This window comes from Doryrhamphus excisus, linkage group LG16, assembly GCF_037039965.1.
Source record: "Doryrhamphus excisus strain RoL-2023G ecotype Guam linkage group LG16, RoL_Dexc_Guam_v1.1, whole genome shotgun sequence".
Classification (NCBI taxonomy): Eukaryota; Metazoa; Chordata; class Actinopteri; order Syngnathiformes; family Syngnathidae; genus Doryrhamphus; species Doryrhamphus excisus.
The window spans coordinates 1,933,979-1,959,413 of NC_136372.1; the positions used below are offsets into that span (position 1 = coordinate 1,933,979).

Sequence of the window (25,435 nt, forward strand, 5' to 3'; positions counted from 1 at the left end):
GATGGCAGCAATGACGCGCTAATCCATGGCTCTTTGGTGCAAGTCTGGATAAAAATGGACATGAAGGAACAATCAGAGGTCCGTGTTCTAATGATCCGTTTGTATCATGTACTAAAAAAAAAATAATTATAATTAATCCAATTAAATATTGAATTATTAATATGTACTTTAAAAAATTAAATTGTGCAATAGTATACTATATTAAATATTACAATTTTTTTTGCATGTAAGCAAATTTTTCCCAAATATTTCCATAATAGATAATGCTACTAATAATTCCAGTATTTATTAATATTGCTACAATTGAAGATATTCATTCTGATGATGTCATCACCAAACAGCTAATTGGATTGGTCGCTCCTCTGCCCCGCCTCTTTGTACACACACAGTCCATATGTCAATGACAGGTCTCACACACACACATTGATATGGTAATTGTGTGTGTGTGTGAGGCATCATGTGTGTGCATGAAGACATGCTTTGTTTCTTTTTTCACTGAAATTCTCAGCTCAACAAAACACAGATATAAATATATATCATTTTAGTTTTCTGTTTGTGCACTTATTATTGTTGTATTTCATTGATATCATTTTGATATACCATTTTAATAAGCCATCTCCCAATTGTGTCATTTTCCCCCTCATTTAAACAGAGGCGGTGAAGCATCTACGGCCGGTGGCTAAGATGTGGAGATTAAACAGGTGAGAAGCACTCGTGCTCACTCTCTAATGTTATTTTCTCATTGAAAGGCATCCCGGTGATGTCATGCAGCAAGAGGATGAGGAGCGAGATGAAGGCGAGGCGAGTGATGTGGTTACGTGAAACCAAAGGCTGCTGGGAAATGTTTCATAATTGCACTTGATGCACTTGACTGACTGCTGCAGAGCTGCATTAGCCAAAGTCAATTACAGCTAATAGGAGGAAGAGGAGGAGGAGGAAGGGGGGGCAATGTCTGCATTCTTACAGCTCAGGTTGATTTCACTGCAGGGGTGTCCAAAGTGGGGCACCGTTGAAGTATAGGCATGGTATATACCTGAAGGCACATATAGGCACTATATAGGCATGGTACATAGTATAGAAGAAGGCACATATAGGCAAGTTGATTATTAGTTGTGATGTGTGTGTGTGGTGTTATGATGTATTAAGTGTGTGTATGCGATACCATAATGATGTAATACGGGTCTGGTCTGAAGGTTCTTCCAAGTCTGCGGTTTGTTCATGTGGTTCGATGCTCATCGGATTGATTTCCTCTCTATGGCACCTCTGTTGGCTCTGATGACACTGAAGCCATGAGATGTGATACGGAAGACGACTGGAAGTAGTGGACCCCCCCGCCCTCATCAGACAATGTGGTATAGTCTTTTTTTTTCTATGATGTTTTTGTATGTGATTAAGAGTATTGGGAGAAAAGTGGCTGGTTGCTAACTCGGGAAAACACTGCCCCCTAGGCTTTCGGCAGGGAATTGCAAGTGATGAGCCTTATGTCATTCTGTACGTTCCAGATTAACGCAGATTGAAGGCAGATTGCCCCCCCCCCAAAAAAAAAAAATCCAGTTGCAAAGGCGACAAGGATCTTTTTTAGAGTATGTACGGGTGCACGTGTAGAAACTGAATAAGGCGGCTTTTGTGTTTAAATTAATTTATTCATATTTACAAAAACCACCTGTACAGGTTTTATAAAAGCACACCGTCTCAAGACGCCCAAAGCGTGAAGAACAGACGAGTGATAGTTGGCACATCCGTGAGCAACGCGACTCTTGTTAGTCAACCAAAACCTCAAAAAGCTTTCATCAAGTGCTGGAATTCAAAACAAGCGTATCCCTTTTCTAGAAGAATCTAGAAGAAGGGACCAGCCCTTTTTGTCTTAATGGAGATGATTTTGTCTAACAAAAAGTCCTAACGATTGCGGAGAAGAAGCACAATTGGAACATTGTCAAGGCTACAGAAAGATTTCACCACGCCAGCGACCGTCGTGTTTAGCGTCACACGTCGTCGTCTCTTTGGCGGTGCTTCCTCACGGCGTCATCATCGTCCTCTTTGATTGGAGAAGAAAACAAAAAGTTTCAAGTGTCCACAAGGGGGAGCCGCTTCAGTTTTTCTTGTCATCTCCCGGCAGGAAGTAGGGGTTCTCGTGGCCTGGGACCAGATACGAGTAGCGGGAAGGGTTTTTGTCTTTGAAGGTCTTCATGGTGTCCGGGTTGAGGTCGTATGAACCCGACTGAAAAGTGAGTCAAAGCAGTTGTTAGTCAAACACACACACACACACACACACACACACACACGAATGTACAGGACTAGCTAGACAGACGCGCCCACGCGGCTGAGAGCCCGCCACCATTTTAGGAGCACACCAGACCAGCAGGAGGAAGAGTGGAAAAGCCAACAAGCCTTACCTTCTTCCATCCTGTCTGCTTCAGCTGAAGCCCCTAAAGCGACACATTGGTGGTCAGGAGAAAGCAGGGAGTATGGGCGGGAAACTTAAGTGGTGAGCTAACTAGCTAGCTAGCACTACACACGATGCTAGTATTCAAACGCATGTGTTGCGAGTTAAATGTGGACTAAGGATGGGCAGTGGGGGACGTTTACTTCATGACTGGTCAGAAAGGGGACGTTTACTTCATGACCGGTCAGAAAAAATGTGTTTATCTCCTCAACCTATGATTGTGTGCTAGCTAGCTACCTTGACGTTAGCGGCCCTGTTTACACAAATGGAAAGGTGTGAGGCTCCAGGCTAAACAACTTTGTTCAAAAGGACATAGGCTTTTCATTTTTTTAAATGAATGTATTCATTAATTTATCTAAAAAATATTTAAATTAAAAAATTAAAAATATATAAATATTCTTTGTGGCTCCCTCTGCTGGTTGTAACTAAGTGGTGAGCTAACTAGCTAGCTAGCACTACACACGATGCTCGTATTCAAACGCATGTGTTGCGAGTTAAATGTGGACTAAGGATGGCCATTGGGGGACGTTTACTTCATGACTGGTCAGAAAGGGGACGTTTACTTCATGACTGGTCAGAAAGGGGACGTTTACTTCATGACTGGTCAGAAAAAATATGTTATCTCCTCAACCCATGATTGTGTGCTAGCTAGCCTCCTTGACGTTAGCGGCCCTGTTTACACAAATGGAAAGGTGTGAGGCTCCAGGCTGAACAATTTTGTTCAAATTTTTTAAATGAATATATTCATTCATTCATCTAAAAAATATTTTAATTTAAAAGTTAAAAATATATAATTATTCTTTGTGGCTCCCTCTGCTGGTTGTAGTTTGCCTCACAACGTAGTGACGACATAATGTCATTTAATACTCTACAAAAGTCTTGCTAAAAATAATTTATAATGCCCATCCCTAATGTGGACAAATTGATTGATTGATATTACAGGAGTGACGCTCACCACGCCGTTGGTGTGACGCTTTCTGTCCACCAAGGCACGAGTGCTGCCCGCCTCCACCATCTCCAAGGAGGGCGGCATCGCATCCCAGGTGGTGGTGGCGGCGGCGGTCGCGGAGGCGCGGGGAAGGGGCGTGATGTCAGAGGGCCACGGCTTGGTCAGTTCGCCCGCCGGGTATGGACTACTCGTGCTGTTGCTGGGGTCGCCTCGACACCGCCGCCTGGTGAACACACAGAGAAGGTACATATTTACGTTTTCTTAAGCGTATGTATAAATATTCCAACTCATGGGAGTTTATTTGCAATGAGGAGGCAGTGCCCCCGGCTGGTGTTGAAATGAACTACAACTAGTTGAACAGGCTGATGAAATACAAAACACTGAGTTTCAATGTGCTCACCAGCAGCAGTATGACAGCAGAGCCACGGTGAGGATGAGTAAAATCCCTCCTAGGACGCAGGAGACCACCACCACTGCCAGCAGGGATGCTGCAAGACCACACATTCTAACCTCACAACTTTTCCCAGGTTGCAGAAGGAATAAAAATCAAACATAACTCACAGTCGCTGCAGTTGAAGCCTCCGTAGCCAAAGGCACATCTAGAAGAAGAAAAATATGTCCAAATGTTGCACACTCTGTGTAAACCCGAAATGGGAGTACTCACTTCTTGCAGGTGTTGTCCACCGCCTGCTGTCCACTTGGACATGCTGCACACACAAAACAACACACCATCATCATGATCTGCACTAAGGCCGTAAAGTCTTTTCTGTGAGAGCTCTTTAGGATCAGGCGTGTTTATGCTTCGTCCACTTGTCTCCATGGCAACCATAATAAACGTAGAATCGGCACCAGAGAGCTCTCCAATGCTCACTCTCGCTGTCCTGCTGCAACGTTTGACTGAGCGGCGTGCACAGTCCTAAGAGTAATGATCATGATCTTATAATTTAGTGGCTTTAATAAGTGGAGCGCCCCGCCACGTCACGCTGATAAAACACTGGTCGTACATCTAAGAAAGAATAGCTTTATTCATTCCTTTGTCGTAAAAGTCAGCGAGTTGAATAATTCTCTCAAGAATGTCTTTGTGAACAGTGCGCTTTATTGACAAACGTCACACGGGAGGATAAATATCTCATTTCTATGCAGGTTTACATTTTGGTGCTCATTCAAATTAGCATTATTGGGTTCATTCATTCATTCATTCATTTTCTACCGCTTTTCCTCACGAGGGTCGCGTGGGGTGCTGGAGCCTATCCCAGCTGTTTTCGGGGCAAGAGGCGGGGTACACTCTGGACTGGATGCCAGCCAATCACAGGGCAGCATTATTGGGTGAGTACTCTTAATAAATAAATACGGTAATCCCTCGTTTATTGCAGTTAATTGTTTCCAGACCCAACAGTGATAAGTCAATTACTGCAAAGTACGATTACTTGTGTATAAATGGAATATTTACCAAATGAACTATTTTTTTTACATCATTAGAGCCTTAGTCACCTTTACACTTCTATTACCCAATATGGTAGACATAATATAAGACATATTATATACTCACATACACTAGCGATAGGTGAGTTCCTTCTTGTTCTTTTACTTGCTGTTCTGTACGGTACGTCCCGCAGTTGCTAGTGTCTAATCAATGTGGCATTACTGACAACTCGTAACCGATCATCATTCATTTAGTTGTTATAATATTTAAAAACTCTCAATTTAGGCAAAAAAATATTTATAACATTGGCATTTTTGACTAACATTTCTAACCATAGGTCGCCACAACCACAAATATATTTTAATATTATTTATATTATTATAAATATTTAAATATATTTCGGAAAAATCATGAGAGTGAAGCTGTGAACTTCATGAGGTTGGACTATTTCCACATAGTGTTAAGATTTACCTTTGCAGCTGGTATTGGAGTAGACGGTGGCGACGTAGCCATCTTTGCAGGAACAACTGACCAACCCGTTGGCGCTGGTGCACGCCGCGGTGGCGGCATCACAGGGAAATGGCGCCTGCCCACACAGGTCTGTGCCTAAATCGGGTCAAAAGACACGGCACGTGTGAGAGGAAAGTGTACAAAGACAAGCGAGTAACGGCTTTATTAGCGTTAGCTGACTGATAAATGCAGCGTTGAGCAGCAGTCCTTGTGAGCTGCCGGCGATGGCCTCCTTGATGGTCTGCTCAACCAACTGCTGAGAGGTAGCCATGTTGGCAAAGATGTTGTTTACCGTCGCTATCACGCTTCCTGGTCTGCGGGGAACACATAATGGTGACGTGTTTTCACAAGATAGAGTATATTATTTGGACGGGGAAACAAACTCACTGGAGCTGCACCACGTCTGAGCGTATGTAGTCCGGCAGACCAGCAAAAGTCCCGGCGAGCTGCAAAGGAATTATTTTCATCAATTCCTGAAATGTTTCTGTTTTGCGTGACGTGTGAGCTAACCGCTGTGGAGATGTTCTCTGCCGTGTTCTGGAAAGCTTGTGAGGACCTGTTGAACATGTCGTTGGTGAAATCCAAGGAGCGCAGATGGAGCTGTCCAGGAAACACCTGACCTGACGGTGACCGAGAAGAAAACAAGATAAGACTCGCAGCCTCGTGACGGGACATTTTCCTTCAAGTCCTCTTTACTGCGTGTGCAGCTGCCGTCCACCAGGAAGCTTCCGGAGAGACACTGGCAGGTGCTGTTCAGGCAGACACTTTCCAGAGGACACGGCTTGGCGGGACAAACTAAGGGAAAAGATGACCGTGCATTCAAAGTTCTGTTGGAAAACTCCACCAATTGGACCAAAAGCTACACACCTACGACGGGACCCTGCGTGGGGACAGGCGGAACTTCAGTGGTGGGTGAGGTTAGGATCACCTGACTTGTGGCTTCTTGGCTGGTTACTCCCGTTTGACCTGTCACTGGAGCGTTCAAGAACATGTCAGTCCCAAGACAAAGCAAACTAAGGACTTGAGATGTACCTTCTGTTGTTGTGGCGGCGGGTGAAGAAGGTCCGGCTGAGACGGTTATCATTTCTGTTGTGGTGGATGTCTCTGCAGGGTTTGAAGAGGTTAGGACCGTTGTGGCTGTAGTCGGGTTGAGGATTTCTGCAGTTGTTGTGTCGTCGTTGGACGGAGCAGAGGTTGTCATCCAGGTTGTTGCAGTGTCCTCCATGACGGTCGTCATGGCGTCGGTGTTGTCGGTCCATGCAGCCGTCGTTATGGAGGTTGTGTCATTGACTGTCAGGACGGCTGTTGTTGGGCCCAAGCTTGTATAGTCGATGGTCGAATCGACTGTTGCCATCGAGGCTGTCACATCGGTTGGACCCGTCGTCATGGTTGATGTAGTGACAGCAGCTGACGTCATTGAGCTTATATCGTCGTTGGCTGGACTCGTCATTAAAGTTGTGTCGTCATCGGTCGGACCCATTGATGTTGTGCTGGTAATGGTTGTTGTTTGATCCTCAGTCTGACCGGTTGTCAGGGTCGTCGCAATCCAAGTGGTATCTTTGTCGTCCATAGTGGCGGTTGTAAAGTGTGTGACTGTTGTTTCGGTTAGACTGCCGCTGTCTGTCGGGTCGGGAGGGCGGGTCGTCATGTTGCCGTCTGGGCTTGTTGACATCGGGGCGCCACTCGTGGTGTCATTGCTGCTCTTAGTCGCTGTGCTGCTTGGCTCAGAGAAGGTGGTCTCTACGTGAGCTTGGGTGGCCGTCGTGTCGGCAACAGCATTCGTGGGTGGAGAAACTGTCAAAGCTGAGGACGGTGTCCAAGGTGTGTTGTCGCTGAATGAACCAGCGGTTGTGTATGCGTCATCGGCGGATCCTCCCTCAGCTGTCACAGTGGAGCTGTCAAGATCTATCCCTGCCGTTCCTGCAGTCAAAATAAAGATGGGGAATCATGTTCATGGTGTTCTGCTTGATAAGACAACCAACAGACGACTTTGAGTAAAGAACAAGGTACAGTTTGTTGGGATAGCGCTGTTGTTTTTGGACCATCATAGTTAAGAGTTCAAAGACTTCCTCTACGCACACGGCGTGATATGATGTCAAACAGATTACAAAGGACATGTTATCGCTCTTATCGTCTGACATTTAAATAATCAGGACTCAGGAGGGATTGGATGCACAAGACGACAATGAAGACCATCAGGATCTGGCAATGATCCGCTTTCTTGACGCCGGTTGTTAGCTGACGTCTGTTCCCATTTAAGTTTACGGGGCAACACACGGAAGTTGTAGGGTGGCCCGGGGAGGACTCGGACTGGCGGGAGGTCTTTGAGCGTCAGTCGTTCAGCTTTCAGAGCCTCTCAACCAGCGAGGGAACATGTTAGTGGCATCCAGATGGGGGCGGCGGACGGACGCCTTATGTAAACACTTTGAGAAAGCCGATGGCGCTATCAGCTGCTGCTGGACCTCACTTGATTATTTTCTGTGTACAGGAACTTTGCCGTGCTTGGATTCGGAGAAGAAAGTTGACTTTAATGGACGATGTGTACATAAACGCACCCACAATACGACACTCAACAATGACAAATGGGGAAGTTAATAGTATCAGGTGACGTGTTGAAGGGGTGAACACACTGCTGTGTCATTTGATGACGCGCTTGTCTAGGTTGCGACTTAGAGGCGGCGCGCTAATCTTGCATTGGATGACCAGTGATGGAGATTAAGGAAAAACCTCCTCAATCAGATCCAGCCGTGCTTGTGTTCATTAGCCCTACATTACAGTCCATACAAACAATCACAGAAGGCTTTCTCAGCAACACAATTGCTTCCTAGCATGGGGGGTGTGGGGGCGGAGAGGTTGAAGGTCAAGTAAAAATGTCATGCTGAGACTCCTTTCTACATTCTTTCCACTCTCAAGAGTTTTGAATCTAGTTTGCTCAAAACAAAAGACATTTTGTCCAAAATCCTATTACGTGTGTCAGGTTTTCCAGGTGTCAAGTTGTTGTTGTTGCCATGGTACCAATCATACGTACAAGTATGTACAAGGTTAGTCCACAGTGGGAAATCCCACAATTGATTAGTACGGGAGGCTGTTGTCGTTGCTATGGTAACGTGGTCTTAAGGAAATGTGACATGAGCAAACATTGGCGTGTCTGTGCCAGGGTGAGTTTATCAGCACCTTTCATCACCATATAATTGTCACGGAGGAAACATTTAGTGTGTATTCATCTCGCTGTGCGGCTGCTGTAATAAAAGCGCAGTGCCTGAGAGGAAGCAGGCCCGATTAAATATCGCAATATGGTAGTGTTGTAGGGAGGCCAAAAATACTTCAATTGCAAAAACACAAAATATTCAACTTATTGTAACAGTTTGTGTCACTGCTGTACAGTTCTCAAAATGTAATTATGTGTGTGTGTGTATATACTAATCACAATACTTCACTGTACTTCACAGTACAGATTATATTGTATAGTAAAGAATACCCTTAATGTGTAGTGTGAAATGACACGTTTTTTATTATTGCTGTTATCATATGCAATATTTGGGTAAAGTTGAAATAACTGATGTATTGCTATAAATTGTAGTTTACATGTTCATGTAGTACACATTTATACTAATATATTTAATTTAGGAAAATATATATAATCATATTGTATGTACATATCAATTGAGTAAGTCTTTTTTGAGGAAATTATTACAATGATCAAATGACCCATTTTCTTTTGGTGCATAAATGAATACAAATACTGGACATAAGTGTTACACGGTAATAGTGATTAAAGATTAAATAAAATGAAAATGCAAATAAAATAGTCCATTCAAACAGGAGTAGAAAGCGGTTAGTGTTTCATTGCCTTGCTGAAGTAATTAAGAGTGGAGTGTCTTGTCACTGAGGACTTATCCCGCAGCAGGATTATCCCCCGCAGACACAAAAGGGATGACCGGGTCTAAGGTCGCCTGCAAAAACACGTACAGGAGGATGCGGATCGGAAGGTCCGGCTTTACCCACAATGCATTTTGGCCTTCCAGCCTCTTTAGCACCCCAGTGTGTCGCCATGGAGATGTCTGCTTCCAGCTGTCAAACGGCCGACACGTGAGCGCAGAGAAGGCAAGTCTGCGTTTTTGCCCTTCAGGGGTTTTGGGGGTTTTTTTTGCCACTGAAGTCCTCATCTTGCTGGAGGCAATGTCACGTCTGCTTCCGCCGCTCATGACTGGAACGCCTTGTCAGGGGTGATGATGAAGACGCACGTGGACCATTGGTGGACACATGACAGCTACAGCAGCCTAAAGGCTTTTTACAACATTTACAACATACATGTTGTAGTTCTTCCACACCAGACTCTGCATGCCTTTATGGACGTACGGAATCAAGATTCAGGGACAAGCTGATGATGGATAAAGGAATGGACTCCATGCCGTCTAATGAGAGCAAACAGGTTCTCCATGCTGCCATTTAAAGGTCTACCCTCCCCTTAAAGCCACTTCATAAAAGGCTGGTTGACGCCAGACGACCACAAACATCGTTTTCAACTGCTGTCCTGCAGAGAGTCACATGACACATCCTTATGTCAAAGACACCAGTGGAGAGGCACAAATATACAAGCACATCTCTTTTGATTCCAGGGTACTATGTTTTCATCGGACTGCTTTGGATCAACCGCCATGTTTATGTGAGTGTGCATTTAATGCAAATGCTTTTGTCAGGCTACACCGGGTTGTGATGAACGTCGTTTGGAAAATCAGAATAGATTTGCAGTAAAACTGTGGATTAGTCACAATAGTGCATGTCATGCTGTATGATTAGACAAAGCAATGTTTCTATGGACTTGGACTCTGAACTCAGTCAGCACAAATACACTTGCCACTGACAACCGGCCAATTACCTGAAACTGAGGGTACCCACCAGGGGCCAGGAGGACCTCTTTGATATCTTTCAATTTACTTTTTCAATTTGAAGTCAGTATTACATCTTTTAATCATTCTTCTGTCTTACGTTTGGGTGAGTGGCGCCTGTGTGAGCAAACACTTGTTAGATTCTCTCACGGCAACAGATGGCTCAGTCGCGCGGCCTCTGCCCATATCATATCCAATTAAAGCTCGGCCAGCCAGCACGCGCTTTTCCAGCGCGCCGTGAACACGTAGCAACCTCCTGCACGCTGTCCACAACAACACGCATGACATGTACAAAGCCTCATGTCAGCCATGGAGGAAGTCATGAAGGCCAGGGGAAGATGACAGAGAGGAACAGGAAGTGAAGAAGGCACAATGGCCTTTTAAGAAAAGGTTGACATGAAGCCAGACTGCATGTCTGAGGACGTCACCACTTCAAATCCGCCCGGTCGCACTCAAGACCGTGAAGCCTCCAAGGCCGTCTGGACCTGCTCCGCACGAGCACGCATGTGACAAGAAGGGGAACGCCGCAAACAGGCCACGCCCTGCAGCATATGACCATCCCTCTTTTTTCCACACTTGTGACCAAGCGCCTTTTGAAGGGTACCAAAAATTTAAAAAGCCGGAATACATGTACTTGCGTACAGTACTGATGGAATTTCACCTGCTTGTTTCCACTAAGAGGTACTAGATAGCGCCTGCAGCTAAATCAATGTCGGAAGTATGGTACACAAACTTTCAGATTTCACCAAAAACAACTGATTTTGGCCCCCCAACCCAGTTTGGTACGCTTCTGCACACCATTCTTTGGACGGGCTTATACAGGGTACCAAAAATAACTGATGTCTACCAGTTTTTGGCACCCCTCACTTAGGTTCCCTGATGCAGTTGTACGGCAGCCAGTCTTGTTTCCAGTAAGTAGCACACTTCAATACGCTACAGGGTACCAAAGTAACTCGTGTACTCATTTTTGGCTCCCTGCTGTTATGTTCTGCGGTGGTATCAATGAAATGCAGTACTGGAGTTCGATATTGGAGCTCTGAGGCCTGTTTCCACTTGACAGCACACTATTTTGTTTTTTCCAGTGTAAAATCTTACAGGGTACCAAAATAACCTTTCATGACAGGTTTCTGACTTCCTAGTTATACAAACAAGTGTTTTGACTTTGTCATGTAACTAAATAAGAATGCATGGTCCAATGTTATTTTGTGTATAAAGTGTGATATTAGGTCAAAACATGTGATAAGTTACAGTCAAGGTCACGCAAGCTTGATAATTTAAGAGCTGCAAGACAGCAGAACTGTGTGGACTCTACCTGCCCAAAGATGACAGGTTGTAATGAGGAAAATACTGAATATTGAAAAAATAAGTATATTGGAATAATGGGTTCAAAAGAGTTGAATTGGCACATTGCATTACAATAAACTCTGATTTAATTAGTATTAAAATGTGTGCTGAAAACTCCTATGAAATATTATGATGGGATGTCAGGATGATGCAATAAAAGCTGATTAAAGTAAAACGTTCTTTAAAAGGGTTACACTTTAATGTACTTTACAACTTTAATCTATTTGCGTTTATAGTTGAAAAGGTTTTAAAGTACGTCCTTTAATGTGGTATTTCATATTACTTTGAACTGCTTTATATAGTACAGTACTGCTTTATATAATTTAAAATAATCTTAAACGTTTATAAACTAATAACTAACAACATGCTAAAGAGCTTTAGTCGACATAGAGCCAACAAGTTAACTCACCCATGACGGCGACAGACAGCAAAATAAAGCTACTCAGACCGCGTAGAAGCATGGCTCCGGTTCTGGTGCTTGCTAAGTGAGGTACCGGCGTGTAACGGTCCCTGCGGGCCGGGGTGGGGTTCTTGTTGGCCGGGTTGAGACTGCTCGGAGGCTGCTTGTTGGCTGGATGGCTGCTGGATGGCCGCTACAGGTGCTTCACTCCCACTGAGGCAGCATTAAAGGCTTTGCTCTCGCTCCTCCCATTGGACCGTCTCCACTGTCAATCATCATTAACAGTGGAAGACCCCGCCCCTTGCTCCGTCCTGCCAAATGGCGCTGGGGCACACAAAAAAGCTACTGTACAATCAAGTTCTATTTTTAAGCGATTGTTTGCTCTCTTTCTCTGGGGCTCACGCAGCGATGCCGGGAAGGGAGGCCCACAAACTCCTGAGCCATACCACCGTCAAGGAAAAGCCGTTTTACAACAAAACGACCCAATAAATCAGTGGTAGGCAACCCCTCTTAACCGGCTAGCTAGTTGCTTCTGTGGACATAATATTAGGAACGCATGCGCATTATAAACACAGTCAATCAAATCATAAATGCTCACCAACATCACTGTATCAGACTGAGAGCAGTTTCTAATATATCTACCATTTTAATCTGGATATAAAAATGTATTTTTAAAGCCAAGTGGTCTTGAGTTTTGGGGTGCATTCATACTTTTTGGACATTTTTGGCCCAGTTCAGACTATATTCCATTTGCTCTGCTAGCATGTTTCATTATAAATGTGGACGCAAATGTGGAGTCCAACTCTCCCGATTTCTCCTGGAAACGCTATTTAAGAGTTTCAAAGTAGTTTAGTCTTTACACTAGGGAACGCCTGAACTTGGATTTTTAATTTTATTTTTTGTACAAGATATTTTTCCAAAAGCAAGTCATTAAAAGAAATGTGTCTACTGTTGTCAGTATTATATTGCATTGTGTATTTTCTTTAGTTGTGAAGTGTTTTCCTTGAGCCTATCAGCAGCGCTATTCTATCTGGAGCCCAGTGATTAAGATAAGTTCATCTCGATAAAGCAGCGACAAAGGAGGAATAACCTTATGCTCTCTCTGAAGGAATTCCACTCATAGTTTTGTGATACCGTCGTGTTTACCGAGTGGGTCTCCAAAGATGTACGCTAAGGGTCAGAAAAGACAAAGTGTAGCTTTATGCCATCAACAAATCTGTGAACATTGAACAATGTGAACAATTATTTTCTGTTATGCCCCCTTCAGGGACAACAACAGGGGAGAACCCAAGAGGGACCGTTTGGGTTTTCTGACATGAAGTTGAGTGACATCCCCAGCAGCGGCGTACTACATCAACAGTGACGTACTCCTCACTTGGTCCTGTGAGCCCAGTTCTGGTTGGATTCCAGCGATGAGAGACATAGTTCATGGTTACTGGGGTACCCAAGTACAGAGTTTGGCTTCTCAAAGCAATGTGTGTTTGAAAGAGTATGTGACAAAAATACCATCTTGAAAAAAAAATCACACCTCAGCCATCTTGTTTTGGTATGTTTTGTAGCAGATAAAGATGCGAGGGTGGCGTCTACAACTGGACTCACGGGACCCAAGTACGGGGTAAGTCGACGTTGACGTACTACACTGCTGATACACCTTAATACTGAAAAAGGATTTTCAAGCATAAATGAAGTACAAATAACAGGCATTCAGAAGATGCATTCAAAGATGTCATATGTAGTTTTCTACACTGGTCACTAGGTGTCAGTAATGTTCGATGAGACACTTTTATTGCGGTTTAAATGATCTCACAACAAGCACAAGTCCCTAACATGGGCTACTGTTGTGGCCGTAAACAACACAAAGCTCTAACGATGAAAATATTCACTTTATTTCATTTATTACACAAAGAAATTCACTTCTCACAGTCCAGCCTGGAGCCAATTAAGGGTGATAAACGAGAATCCACACCAATATTAATTTTTGGGTCCTTCCGTTTTATATTTACATTGGCCATTTTTCTTGATAAATAGTCAAAGTGAGTCTTTGTGTTAAGATTTTCTTTTGAATAGTGTGATAACATCATTTTATTTTTAGTAGTTAATCAGTGGAGTACTGCAGTGGTATTTCATGAAGAATGAATATGAATGTTTGACTAAGGAGTGTATGAAGAGAAATTAATGTTTTATTTTTCCTTGTTTGACTTCTTACGTTGGGCTTTGGGGGATAAAAGGCTCACGACATCGCTCTTATCTCGCTCAAACACGCAGCTGGCTTTCGCCATTTTTCACTTTCTCTTCTTGTTGTTGTCTCAGCCTTAGCAACCAGGACCACTTTAAACCCTGCCTTTGTTTGTTAGCACATAACACTTTTTGATTTACACAGATCTCATTACAAAGCTAGAAAAGTTGAAATAATTTTTAAAAATCCTCAATTTTTGAAATGAAATATTTTTTTTATAGGTGAAGAAATGTAAAGTTAACTTTTGTTTATTTTACGATAGCAGTCAGACATGTGTCTAGGTCAAATAGCATGAAGAAAATTTTAATAAACTTGAAAAAACATAGTAAATATTATTGTTATATTACTAAACCAAGTAAAAAATATATTTATTTTTCAATGCAAATATATATATATATAACACTTTAACATGTGTGTGTTTATTTAAATATATATAAAATAGATATTTCCTGGTTTTATTTCCAATATGTATTCATTTTATAATATGGTTATGTCTCCGTCAAATAGCATTAAAATGTGTCTGTTAAAAATAAATGAATTGTAACATTTGACAAGGAACTATATTTGATAAGACCCAAGAAAGTTAGTCATTCTAAAATGTATAATTATATTACAAAAATAAAATAAAAGACAGTAAAACATAATAAAGATATAAATGTTTCTTTGATTTATGAAACGAATCAAGTAAAAAAACAAAACAACAAATTTCCTTTTTGGTCACATCGATGAGGCATTTCTTCTCCCTGCGCTCATGAAGCTTATCATGTGACTCACACAGAAAGTATAAATTTTCCATAAAATCAACACTCAAAGTGATGATGATGGTAAATACCGTAGTCGTGTCATGTTAACGCGGGCTTCCGTATTTGACTTTGGAGGGTGCGGACCACCAAAGGACATTGTGTCCACCTGGTGAGCTCAGGTATTTTCATTGAGGAGAAACAGACACTCATTTCCCTTTCCCTTCGCAATTTACAGAAGTAATTTCATTCCTCAATGCAACAAAAAAGCGGAAATAAATCATGTGGCAGCTACAGGTCCTGGTCGGTTGGTTTACTTTTTTTAACAATGTTGCACTGTACAAAAATGACGTAGTATAATTGAAAATAGTGGATACAAATGAAGAGTTTACTTCTCACTTCTTTTTTTGAACTTTTTGGGTCCTTCTGGGACCCCCGATGAGTGTGTGAGAGGTGTCCAGTTGATTTCGGCGCAGGAAAGTGCATTTTCAGCAAGTTGAAAAAATGAAAAAAACAACATAGGTTTTTTGTCAAAATCACCAAATTCAAACACTGGCATTTTATGCCGTTTTTGGGTGCTTCTCAGGCCCCTAATGCGTGTGTGTGAGGTTTCCCGTGTTTTTTTTACTAGAAAAGTGCATTTTCAGCAAGTTGAAAAAATGGAAAAAAACGCCATACTAACTTACGTTTTTTGTCAAAATCACCAAATTCAAACACTGGCATTTTATGCCGTTTTTGGGTGCTTATCAGGCCCCTAATGCGTGTGTGTGAGGTTTCCCGTGTTTTTTTTACTAGAAAAGTGCATTTTCAGCAAGTTGGAAAAAATTGAAAAAAACGGCATACTAACCCCTTACGTTTTTTGTCAAAATCACCAAATTCAAACACTGGCATTTTATGCCGTTTTTGGGTGCTTCGCAGGCCCCTAATGCGTGTGTGTGAGGTTTCCCGTGTTTTTTTTACTAGAAAAGTGCATTTTCAGCAAGTTGAAAAAATTGAAAAAAACGCCATACTAACCCCTTATGTTTTTTGTCAAAATCACCAAATTCAAACACTGGCATTTTATGCCGTTTTTGGGTGCTTCGCAGGCCCCTAATGCGCGTGTGTGAGGTTTCCCGTGTTTTTTTTACTATAAAAGTGCATTTTCAGCAAGTTGAAAAAATTGAAAAAAACGCCATACTAACCCCTTACGTTTTTTGTCAAAATCACCAAATTCAAACACTGGCATTTTATGCCGTTTTTGGGTGCTTCTCAGGCCCCTAATGCGCGTGTGTGAGGTTTCCTGTGTTTTTTTTACTAGAAAAGTGCATTTTCAGCAAGTTGAAAAAATTGAAAAAAAACGCCATACTAACCCCTTACTTTTTTTGTCAAAATCACCAAATTCAAACACTGGCATTTTATGCCGTTTTTGGGTGCTTCTCAGGCCCCTAATGCGCGTGTGTGAGGTTTCCCATGTTTTTTTAACTAGAAAAGTGCATTTTCAGCAAGTTGAAAAAATTGAAAAAAACGCCATACTAACCCCTTACGTTTTTTGTCAAAATCACCAAATTCAAACACTGGCATTTTATGCCGTTTTTGGGTGCTTCTCAGGCCCCTAATGCGCGTGTGTGAGGTTTCCTGTGTTTTTTTTACTAGAAAAGTGCATTTTCAGCAAGTTGAAAAAATTGAAAAAAACGCCATACTAACCCCTTACGTTTTTTGTCAAAATCACCAAATTCAAACACTGGCCTTTTATGCCGTTTTTGGGTGCTTCTCAGGCCCCTAATGCGCGTGTGTGAGGTTTCCTGTGTTTTTTTTACTTGAAAAGTGCATTTTCAGCAAGTTGAAAAAATTGAAAAAAAACGCCATACTAACCCCTTACGTTTTTTGTCAAAATCACTAAATTCAAACACTGGCATTTTATGCCGTTTTTGGGTGCTTCTCAGGCCCCTAATGCGCGTGTGTGAGGTTTCCTGTGTTTTTTTTACTAGAAAAGTGCATTTTCAGCAAGTTGAAAAAATTGAAAAAAAAACGCCATACTAACCCCTTACGTTTTTTGTCAAAATCACCAAATTCAAACACTGGCATTTTATGCCGTTTTTGGGTGCTTCGCAGGCCCCTAATGCGTGTGTGTGAGGTTTCCCGTGTTTTTTTTACTATAAAAGTGCATTTTCAGCAAGTTGAAAAAATGGAAAAAAACGCCATACTAACCCCTTACGTTTTTTGTCAAAATCACCAAATTCAAACACTGGCATTTTATGCCATTTTTGGGTGCTTCTCAGGCCCCTAATGCGCGTGTGTGAGGTTTCCCGTGTTTTTTTTACTATAAAAGTGCATTTTCAGCAAGTTGAAAAAATTGAAAAAAACGCCATACTAACCCCTTACGTTTTTTGTCAAAATCACCAAATTCAAACACTGGCATTTTATGCCATTTTTGGGTGCTTCTCAGGCCCCTAATGCGCGTGTGTGAGGTTTCCTGTGTTTTTTTTACTTGAAAAGTGCATTTTCAGCAAGTTGAAAAAATTGAAAAAAAACGCCATACTAACCCCTTACGTTTTTTGTCAAAATCACTAAATTCAAACACTGGCATTTTATGCCGTTTTTGGGTGCTTCTCAGGCCCCTAATGCGCGTGTGTGAGGTTTCCTGTGTTTTTTTTACTAGAAAAGTGCATTTTCAGCAAGTTGAAAAAATTGAAAAAAAACGCCATACTAACCCCTTACGTTTTTTGTCAAAATCGCTAAATTCAAACACTGGCATTTTATGCCGTTTTTGGGTGCTTCTCAGGCCCCTAATGCGCGTGTGTGAGGTTTCCCGTGTTTTTTTTACTAGAAAAGTGCATTTTCAGCAAGTTGAAAAAATTGAAAAAAAACGCCATACTAACCCCTTACGTTTTTTGTCAAAATCACCAAATTCAAACACTGGCATTTTATGCCGTTTTTGGGTGCTTCTCAGGCCCCTAATGCGCGTGTGTGAGGTTTCCCGTGTTTTTTTAACTATAAAAGTGCATTTTCAGCAAGTTGAAAAAATTGAAAAAAACGCCATACTAACCCCTTACGTTTTTTGTCAAAATCACCAAATTCAAACACTGGCATTTTATGCCGTTTTTGGGTGCTTCTCAGGCCCCTAATGCGCGTGTGTGAGGTTTCCCGTGTTTTTTTAACTATAAAAGTGCATTTTCAGCAAGTTGAAAAAATTGAAAAAAACGCCATACTAACCCCTTACGTTTTTTGTCAAAATCACCAAATTCAAACACTGGCATTTTATGCCGTTTTTGGGTGCTTCTCAGGCCCCTAATGCGCGTGTGTGAGGTTTCCTGTGTTTTTTTTACTAGAAAAGTGCATTTTCAGCAAGTTGAAAAAATTGAAAAAAACGCCATACTAACCCCTTACGTTTTTTGTCAAAATCACCAAATTCAAACACTGGCATTTTATGCCGTTTTTGGGTGCTTCTCAGGCCCCTAATGCGCGTGTGTGAGGTTTCCTGTGTTTTTTTTACTAGAAAAGTGCATTTTCAGCAAGTTGAAAAAATTGAAAAAAACGCCATACTAACCCCTTACGTTTTTTGTCAAAATCACCAAATTCAAACACTGGCATTTTATGCCGTTTTTGGGTGCTTCGCAGGCCCCTAATGCGCGTGTGTGAGGTTTCCTGTGTTTTTTTTACTAGAAAAGTGCATTTTCAGCAAGTTGAAAAAATTGAAAAAAACACCATACTAACCCCTTACGTTTTTTGTCAAAATCACCAAATTCAAACACTGGCATTTTATGCCGTTTTTGGGTGCTTCGCAGGCCCCTAATGCGCGTGTGTGAGGTTTCCCGTGTTTTTTTTACTATAAAAGTGCATTTTCAGCAAGTTGAAAAAATTGAAAAAAACGCCATACTAACCCCTTACGTTTTTTGTCAAAATCACCAAATTCAAACACTGGCATTTTATGCCGTTTTTGGGTGCTTCTCAGGCCCCTAATGCGCGTGTTTAGGTTTCCTGTGTTTTTTTTACTAGAAAAGTGCATTTTCAGCAAGTTGAAAAAATTGAAAAAAAACGCCATACTAACCCCTTACGTTTTTTGTCAAAATCACCAAATTCAAACACTGGCATTTTATGCCGTTTTTGGGTGCTTCTAAGGCCCCTAATGCGTGTGTGTGAGATTTCCCGTGTTTTTTTTACTAGAAAAGTGCATTTTCAGCAAGTTGAAAAAATTGAAAAAAACGCCATACTAACCCCTTACGTTTTTTGTCAAAATCACCAAATTCAAACACTGGCATTTTATGCCGTTTTTGGGTGCTTCTCAGGCCCCTAATGCGCGTGTGTGAGGTTTCCTGTGTTTTTTTTACTAGAAAAGTGCATTTTCAGCAAGTTGAAAAAATTGAAAAAAACGCCATACTAACCCCTTACGTTTTTTGTCAAAATCACCAAATTCAAACACTGGCATTTTATGCCGTTTTTGGGTGCTTCTCAGGCCCCTAATGCGCGTGTGTGAGGTTTCCTGTGTTTTTTTTACTAGAAAAGTGCATTTTCAGCAAGTTGAAAAAATTGAAAAAAAACGCCATACTAACCCCTTACGTTTTTTGTCAAAATCACTAAATTCAAACACTGGCATTTTATGCCGTTTTTGGGTGCTTCTCAGGCCCCTAATGCGCGTGTGTGAGGTTTCCCGTGTTTTTTTAACTAGAAAAGTGCATTTTCAGCAATTTGAAAAAATTGAAAAAAACGCCATACTAACCCCTTACGTTTTTTGTCAAAATCACCAAATTCAAACACTGGCATTTTATGCCGTTTTTGGGTGCTTCTCAGGCCCCTAATGCGCGTGTGTGAGGTTTCCCGTGTTTTTTTAACTATAAAAGTGCATTTTCAGCAAGTTGAAAAAATTGAAAAAAACGCCATACTAACCCCTTACGTTTTTTGTCAAAATCACCAAATTCAAACACTGGCCTTTTATGCCGTTTTTGGGTGCTTCGCAGGCCCCTAATGCGCGTGTGTGAGGTTTCCTGTGTTTTTTTTACTAGAAAAGTGCATTTTCAGCAAGTTGAAAAAATTGAAAAAAACGCCATACTAACCCCTTACGTTTTTTGTCAAAATCACCAAATTCAAACACTGGCATTTTATGCCGTTTTTGGGTGCTTCGCAGGCCCCTAATGCACGTGTGTGAGGTTTCCCGTGTTTTTTTTACTAGAAAAGTGCATTTTCAGCAAGTTGAAAAAATTGAAAAAAACGCCATACTAACCCCTTACGTTTTTTGTCAAAATCACCAAATTCAAACACTGGCATTTTATGCCATTTTTGGGTGCTTCTCAGGCCCCTAATGCGCGTGTGTGAGGTTTCCTGTGTTTTTTTTACTTGAAAAGTGCATTTTCAGCAAGTTGAAAAAATTGAAAAAAACGCCATACTAACCCCTTACGTTTTTTGTCAAAATCACCAAATTCAAACACTGGCATTTTATGCCGTTTTTGGGTGCTTCTCAGGCCCCTAATGCGCGTGTGTGAGGTTTCCTGTGTTTTTTTTACTAGAAAAGTGCATTTTCAGCAAGTTGAAAAAATTGAAAAAAAACGCCATACTAACCCCTTACGTTTTTTGTCAAAATCACCAAATTCAAACACTGGCATTTTATGCCGTTTTTGGGTGCTTCTCAGGCCCCTAATGCGCGTGTGTGAGGTTTCCTGTGTTTTTTTAACTAGAAAAGTGCATTTTCAGCAAGTTGAAAAAATTGAAAAAAACGCCATACTAACCCCTTACGTTTTTTGTCAAAATCACCAAATTCAAACACTGGCATTTTATGCCGTTTTTGGGTGCTTCTCAGGCCCCTAATGCGCGTGTGTGAGGTTTCCTGTGTTTTTTTAACTAGAAAAGTGCATTTTCAGCAAGTTGAAAAAATTGAAAAAAACGCCATACTAACCCCTTACGTTTTTTGTCAAAATCACCAAATTCAAACACTGGCATTTTATGCCGTTTTTGGGTGCTTCTCAGGCCCCTAATGCGCGTGTGTGAGGTTTCCTGTGTTTTTTTTATTAGAAAAGTGCATTTTCAGCAAGTTGAAAAAATTGAAAAAAACGCCATACTAACCCCTTACGTTTTTTGTCAAAATCACCAAATTCAAACACTGGCATTTTATGCCGTTTTTGGGTGCTTCGCAGGCCCCTAATGCGCGTGTGTGAGGTTTCCCGTGTTTTTTTTACTATAAAAGTGCATTTTCAGCAAGTTGAAAAAATTGAAAAAAACGCCATACTAACCCCTTACGTTTTTTGTCAAAATCACCAAATTCAAACACTGGCATTTTATGCCGTTTTTGGGTGCTTCTCAGGCCCCTAATGCGCGTGTGTGAGGTTTCCCGTGTTTTTTTAACTATAAAAGTGCATTTTCAGCAAGTGGAAAAAATTGAAAAAAACGCCATACTAACCCCTTACGTTTTTTGTCAAAATCACCAAATTCAAACACTGGCATTTTATGCCGTTTTTGGGTGCTTCGCAGGCCCCTAATGCGCGTGCGTGAGGTTTCCTGTGTTTTTTTTACTAGAAAAGTGCATTTTCAGCAAGTTGAAAAAATTGAAAAAAACGCCATACTAACCCCTTACGTTTTTTGTCAAAATCACCAAATTCAAACACTGGCATTTTATGCCGTTTTTGGGTGCTTCTCAGGCCCCTAATGCGCGTGTGTGAGGTTTCCTGTGTTTTTTTTACTAGAAAAGTGCATTTTCAGCAAGTTGAAAAAATTGAAAAAAACGCCATACTAACCCCTTACGTTTTTTGTCAAAATCACCAAATTCAAACACTGGCATTTTATGCCGTTTTTGGGTGCTTCTCAGGCCCCTAATGCGCGTGTGTGAGGTTTCCTGTGTTTTTTTTACTAGAAAAGTGCATTTTCAGCAAGTTGAAAAAATTGAAAAAAACGCCATACTAACCCCTTACGTTTTTTGTCAAAATCACCAAATTCAAACACTGGCATTTTATGCCGTTTTTGGGTGCTTCGCAGGCCCCTAATGCGCGTGTGTGAGGTTTCCCGTGTTTTTTTTACTATAAAAGTGCATTTTCAGCAAGTTGAAAAAATTGAAAAAAACGCCATACTAACCCCCTTACGTTTTTTGTCAAAATCACCAAATTCAAACACTGGCATTTTATGCCGTTTTTGGGTGCTTCTCAGGCCCCTAATGCGCGTGTGTGAGGTTTCCCGTGTTTTTTTAACTATAAAAGTGCATTTTCAGCAAGTTGAAAAAATTGAAAAAAACGCCATACTAACCCCTTACGTTTTTTGTCAAAATCACCAAATTCAAACACTGGCATTTTATGCCGTTTTTGGGTGCTTCTCAGGCCCCTAATGCGCGTGTGTGAGGTTTCCTGTGTTTTTTTTACTAGAAAAGTGCATTTTCAGCAAGTTGAAAAAATTGAAAAAAACGCCATACTAACCCCTTACGTTTTTTGTCAAAATCACCAAATTCAAACACTGGCATTTTATGCCGTTTTTGGGTGCTTCTCAGGCCCCTAATGCGCGTGTGTGAGGTATCCTGTGTTTTTTTTACTAGAAAAGTGCATTTTCAGCAAGTTGAAAAAATTGAAAAAAACGCCATACTAACCCCTTACGTTTTTTGTCAAAATCACCAAATTCAAACACTGGCCTTTTATGCCGTTTTTGGGTGCTTCGCAGGCCCCTAATGCGCGTGTGTGAGGTTTCCTGTGTTTTTTTTACTAGAAAAGTGCATTTTCAGCAAGTTGAAAAAATTGAAAAAAACGCCATACTAACCCCTTACGTTTTTTGTCAAAATCACCAAATTCAAACACTGGCATTTTATGCCGTTTTTGGGTGCTTCTCAGGCCCCTAATGCGCGTGTGTGAGGTTTCCCGTGTTTTTTTTACTATAAAAGTGCATTTTCAGCAAGTTGAAAAAATTGAAAAAAACGCCATACTAACCCCTTACGTTTTTTGTCAAAATCACCAAATTCAAACACTGGCATTTTATGCCGTTTTTGGGTGCTTCTCAGGCCCCTAATGCGCGTGTGTGAGGTTTCCCGTGTTTTTTTAACTAGAAAAGTGCATTTTCAGCAAGTTGAAAAAATTGAAAAAAACGGCATACTAACCCCTTACGTTTTTTGTCAAAATCACCAAATTCAAACACTGGCATTTTATGCCGTTTTTGGGTGCTTCTCAGGCCCCTAATGCGCGTGTGTGAGGTTTCCTGTGTTTTTTTTACTAGAAAAGTGCATTTTCAGCAAGTTGAAAAAATTGAAAAAAACGCCATACTAACCCCTTACGTTTTTTGTCAAAATCACCAAATTCAAACACTGGCATTTTATGCCGTTTTTGGGTGCTTCGCAGGCCCCTAATGCGCGTGTGTGAGGTTTCCCGTGTTTTTTTTACTATAAAAGTGCATTTTCAGCAAGTTGAAAAAATTGAAAAAAACGCCATACTAACCCCTTACGTTTTTTGTCAAAATCACCAAATTCAAACACTGGCATTTTATGCCGTTTTTGGGTGCTTCTCAGGCCCCTAATGCGCGTGTGTGAGGTTTCCTGTGTTTTTTTTACTAGAAAAGTGCATTTTCAGCAAGTTGAAAAAATTGAAAAAAACGCCATACTAACCCCTTACGTTTTTTGTCAAAATCACCAAATTCAAACACTGGCCTTTTATGCCGTTTTTGGGTGCTTCGCAGGCCCCTAATGCGCGTGTGTGAGGTTTCCTGTGTTTTTTTTACTAGAAAAGTGCATTTTCAGCAAGTTGAAAAAATTGAAAAAAACGCCATACTAACCCCTTACGTTTTTTGTCAAAATCACCAAATTCAAACACTGGCATTTTATGCCGTTTTTGGGTGCTTCTCAGGCCCCTAATGCGCGTGTGTGAGGTTTCCTGTGTTTTTTTTACTAGAAAAGTGCATTTTCAGCAAGTTGAAAAAATTGAAAAAAACGCCATACTAACCCCTTACGTTTTTTGTCAAAATCACCAAATTCAAACACTGGCATTTTATGCCGTTTTTGGGTGCTTCGCAGGCCCCTAATGCGCGTGTGTGAGGTTTCCCGTGTTTTTTTTACTATAAAAGTGCATTTTCAGCAAGTTGAAAAAATTGAAAAAAACGCCATACTAACCCCTTACGTTTTTTGTCAAAATCACCAAATTCAAACACTGGCCTTTTATGCCGTTTTTGGGTGCTTCTCAGGCCCCTAATGCGCGTGTGTGAGGTTTCCCGTGTTTTTTTAACTATAAAAGTGCATTTTCAGCAAGTTGAAAAAATTGAAAAAAACGCCATACTAACCCCTTACGTTTTTTGTCAAAATCACCAAATTCAAACACTGGCATTTTATGCCGTTTTTGGGTGCTTCTCAGGCCCCTAATGCGCGTGTGTGAGGTTTCCTGTGGTTTTTTTACTAGAAAAGTGCATTTTCAGCAAGTTGAAAAAATTGAAAAAAACGCCATACTAACCCCTTACGTTTTTTGTCAAAATCACCAAATTCAAACACTGGCCTTTTATGCCGTTTTTGGGTGCTTCGCAGGCCCCTAATGCGCGTGTGTGAGGTTTCCTGTGTTTTTTTTACTAGAAAAGTGCATTTTCAGCAAGTTGAAAAAATTGAAAAAAACGCCATACTAACCCCTTACGTTTTTTGTCAAAATCACCAAATTCAAACACTGGCATTTTATGCCGTTTTTGGGTGCTTCTCAGGCCCCTAATGCGCGTGTGTGAGGTTTCCCGTGTTTTTTTTACTATAAAAGTGCATTTTCAGCAAGTTGAAAAAATTGAAAAAAACGCCATACTAACCCCTTACGTTTTTTGTCAAAATCACCAAATTCAAACACTGGCATTTTATGCCGTTTTTGGGTGCTTCTCAGGCCCCTAATGCGCGTGTGTGAGGTTTCCCGTGTTTTTTTAACTAGAAAAGTGCATTTTCAGCAAGTTGAAAAAATTGAAAAAAACGGCATACTAACCCCTTACGTTTTTTGTCAAAATCACCAAATTCAAACACTGGCATTTTATGCCGTTTTTGGGTGCTTCTCAGGCCCCTAATGCGCGTGTGTGAGGTTTCCTGTGTTTTTTTTACTAGAAAAGTGCATTTTCAGCAAGTTGAAAAAATTGAAAAAAACGCCATACTAACCCCTTACGTTTTTTGTCAAAATCACCAAATTCAAACACTGGCATTTTATGCCGTTTTTGGGTGCTTCGCAGGCCCCTAATGCGCGTGTGTGAGGTTTCCCGTGTTTTTTTTACTATAAAAGTGCATTTTCAGCAAGTTGAAAAAATTGAAAAAAACGCCATACTAACCCCTTACGTTTTTTGTCAAAATCACCAAATTCAAACACTGGCATTTTATGCCGTTTTTGGGTGCTTCTCAGGCCCCTAATGCGCGTGTGTGAGGTTTCCTGTGTTTTTTTTACTAGAAAAGTGCATTTTCAGCAAGTTGAAAAAATTGAAAAAAACGCCATACTAACCCCTTACGTTTTTTGTCAAAATCACCAAATTCAAACACTGGCCTTTTATGCCGTTTTTGGGTGCTTCGCAGGCCCCTAATGCGCGTGTGTGAGGTTTCCTGTGTTTTTTTTACTAGAAAAGTGCA

The 25,435-nt window shown here is 41.2% G+C and overlaps 1 protein-coding gene across 2 annotated transcripts; it reads right to left on the reverse strand.

The window, feature by feature from the left end:
* Positions 1 to 1,622: 1,622 nt before the first annotated feature.
* LOC131102783 (uncharacterized) lies at positions 1,623 to 12,326 on the reverse strand. Of its 2 annotated transcripts, XM_058048315.2 has the most exons (14): positions 11,968 to 12,326; positions 6,358 to 7,245; positions 6,193 to 6,297; positions 6,022 to 6,120; positions 5,836 to 5,945; positions 5,713 to 5,771; positions 5,506 to 5,639; positions 5,287 to 5,421; positions 4,057 to 4,099; positions 3,954 to 3,991; positions 3,793 to 3,880; positions 3,399 to 3,615; positions 2,394 to 2,426; positions 1,623 to 2,218 (listed from the first exon to the last, which is right to left on the reverse strand). In XM_058048315.2, exons 1-14 carry the CDS (start codon positions 12,017 to 12,019, stop codon positions 2,090 to 2,092), a joined length of 2,130 nt encoding a protein of 709 aa, XP_057904298.2. In that variant the 5' UTR covers positions 12,020 to 12,326; the 3' UTR covers positions 1,623 to 2,089. The 2 variants fall into 2 exon arrangements, with proteins under 2 accessions (XP_057904298.2, XP_057904299.2); XM_058048316.2 differs by lacking the exon at positions 2,394 to 2,426 and having other exon boundaries at positions 11,968 to 12,317.
* Between the last annotated feature and the right edge of the window lie 13,109 nt (positions 12,327 to 25,435).

Excerpts from the sequence above, each read along its gene's own strand:
- LOC131102783 (XM_058048315.2), bottom strand. The coding sequence starts at position 12,019 with ATGCTTCTACGCGGTCTGAGTAGCTTTATTTTGCTGTCTGTCGCCGTC. Across the intron at positions 5,640-5,712 it reads TCAGACGTGGTGCAGCTCCA|ACCAGGAAGCGTGATAGCGA; the intron begins GTGAGTTTGTTT and ends TGTTCCCCGCAG. Across the intron at positions 2,219-2,393 it reads AGCAGACAGGATGGAAGAAG|TCGGGTTCATACGACCTCAA; the intron begins GTAAGGCTTGTT and ends CTCACTTTTCAG.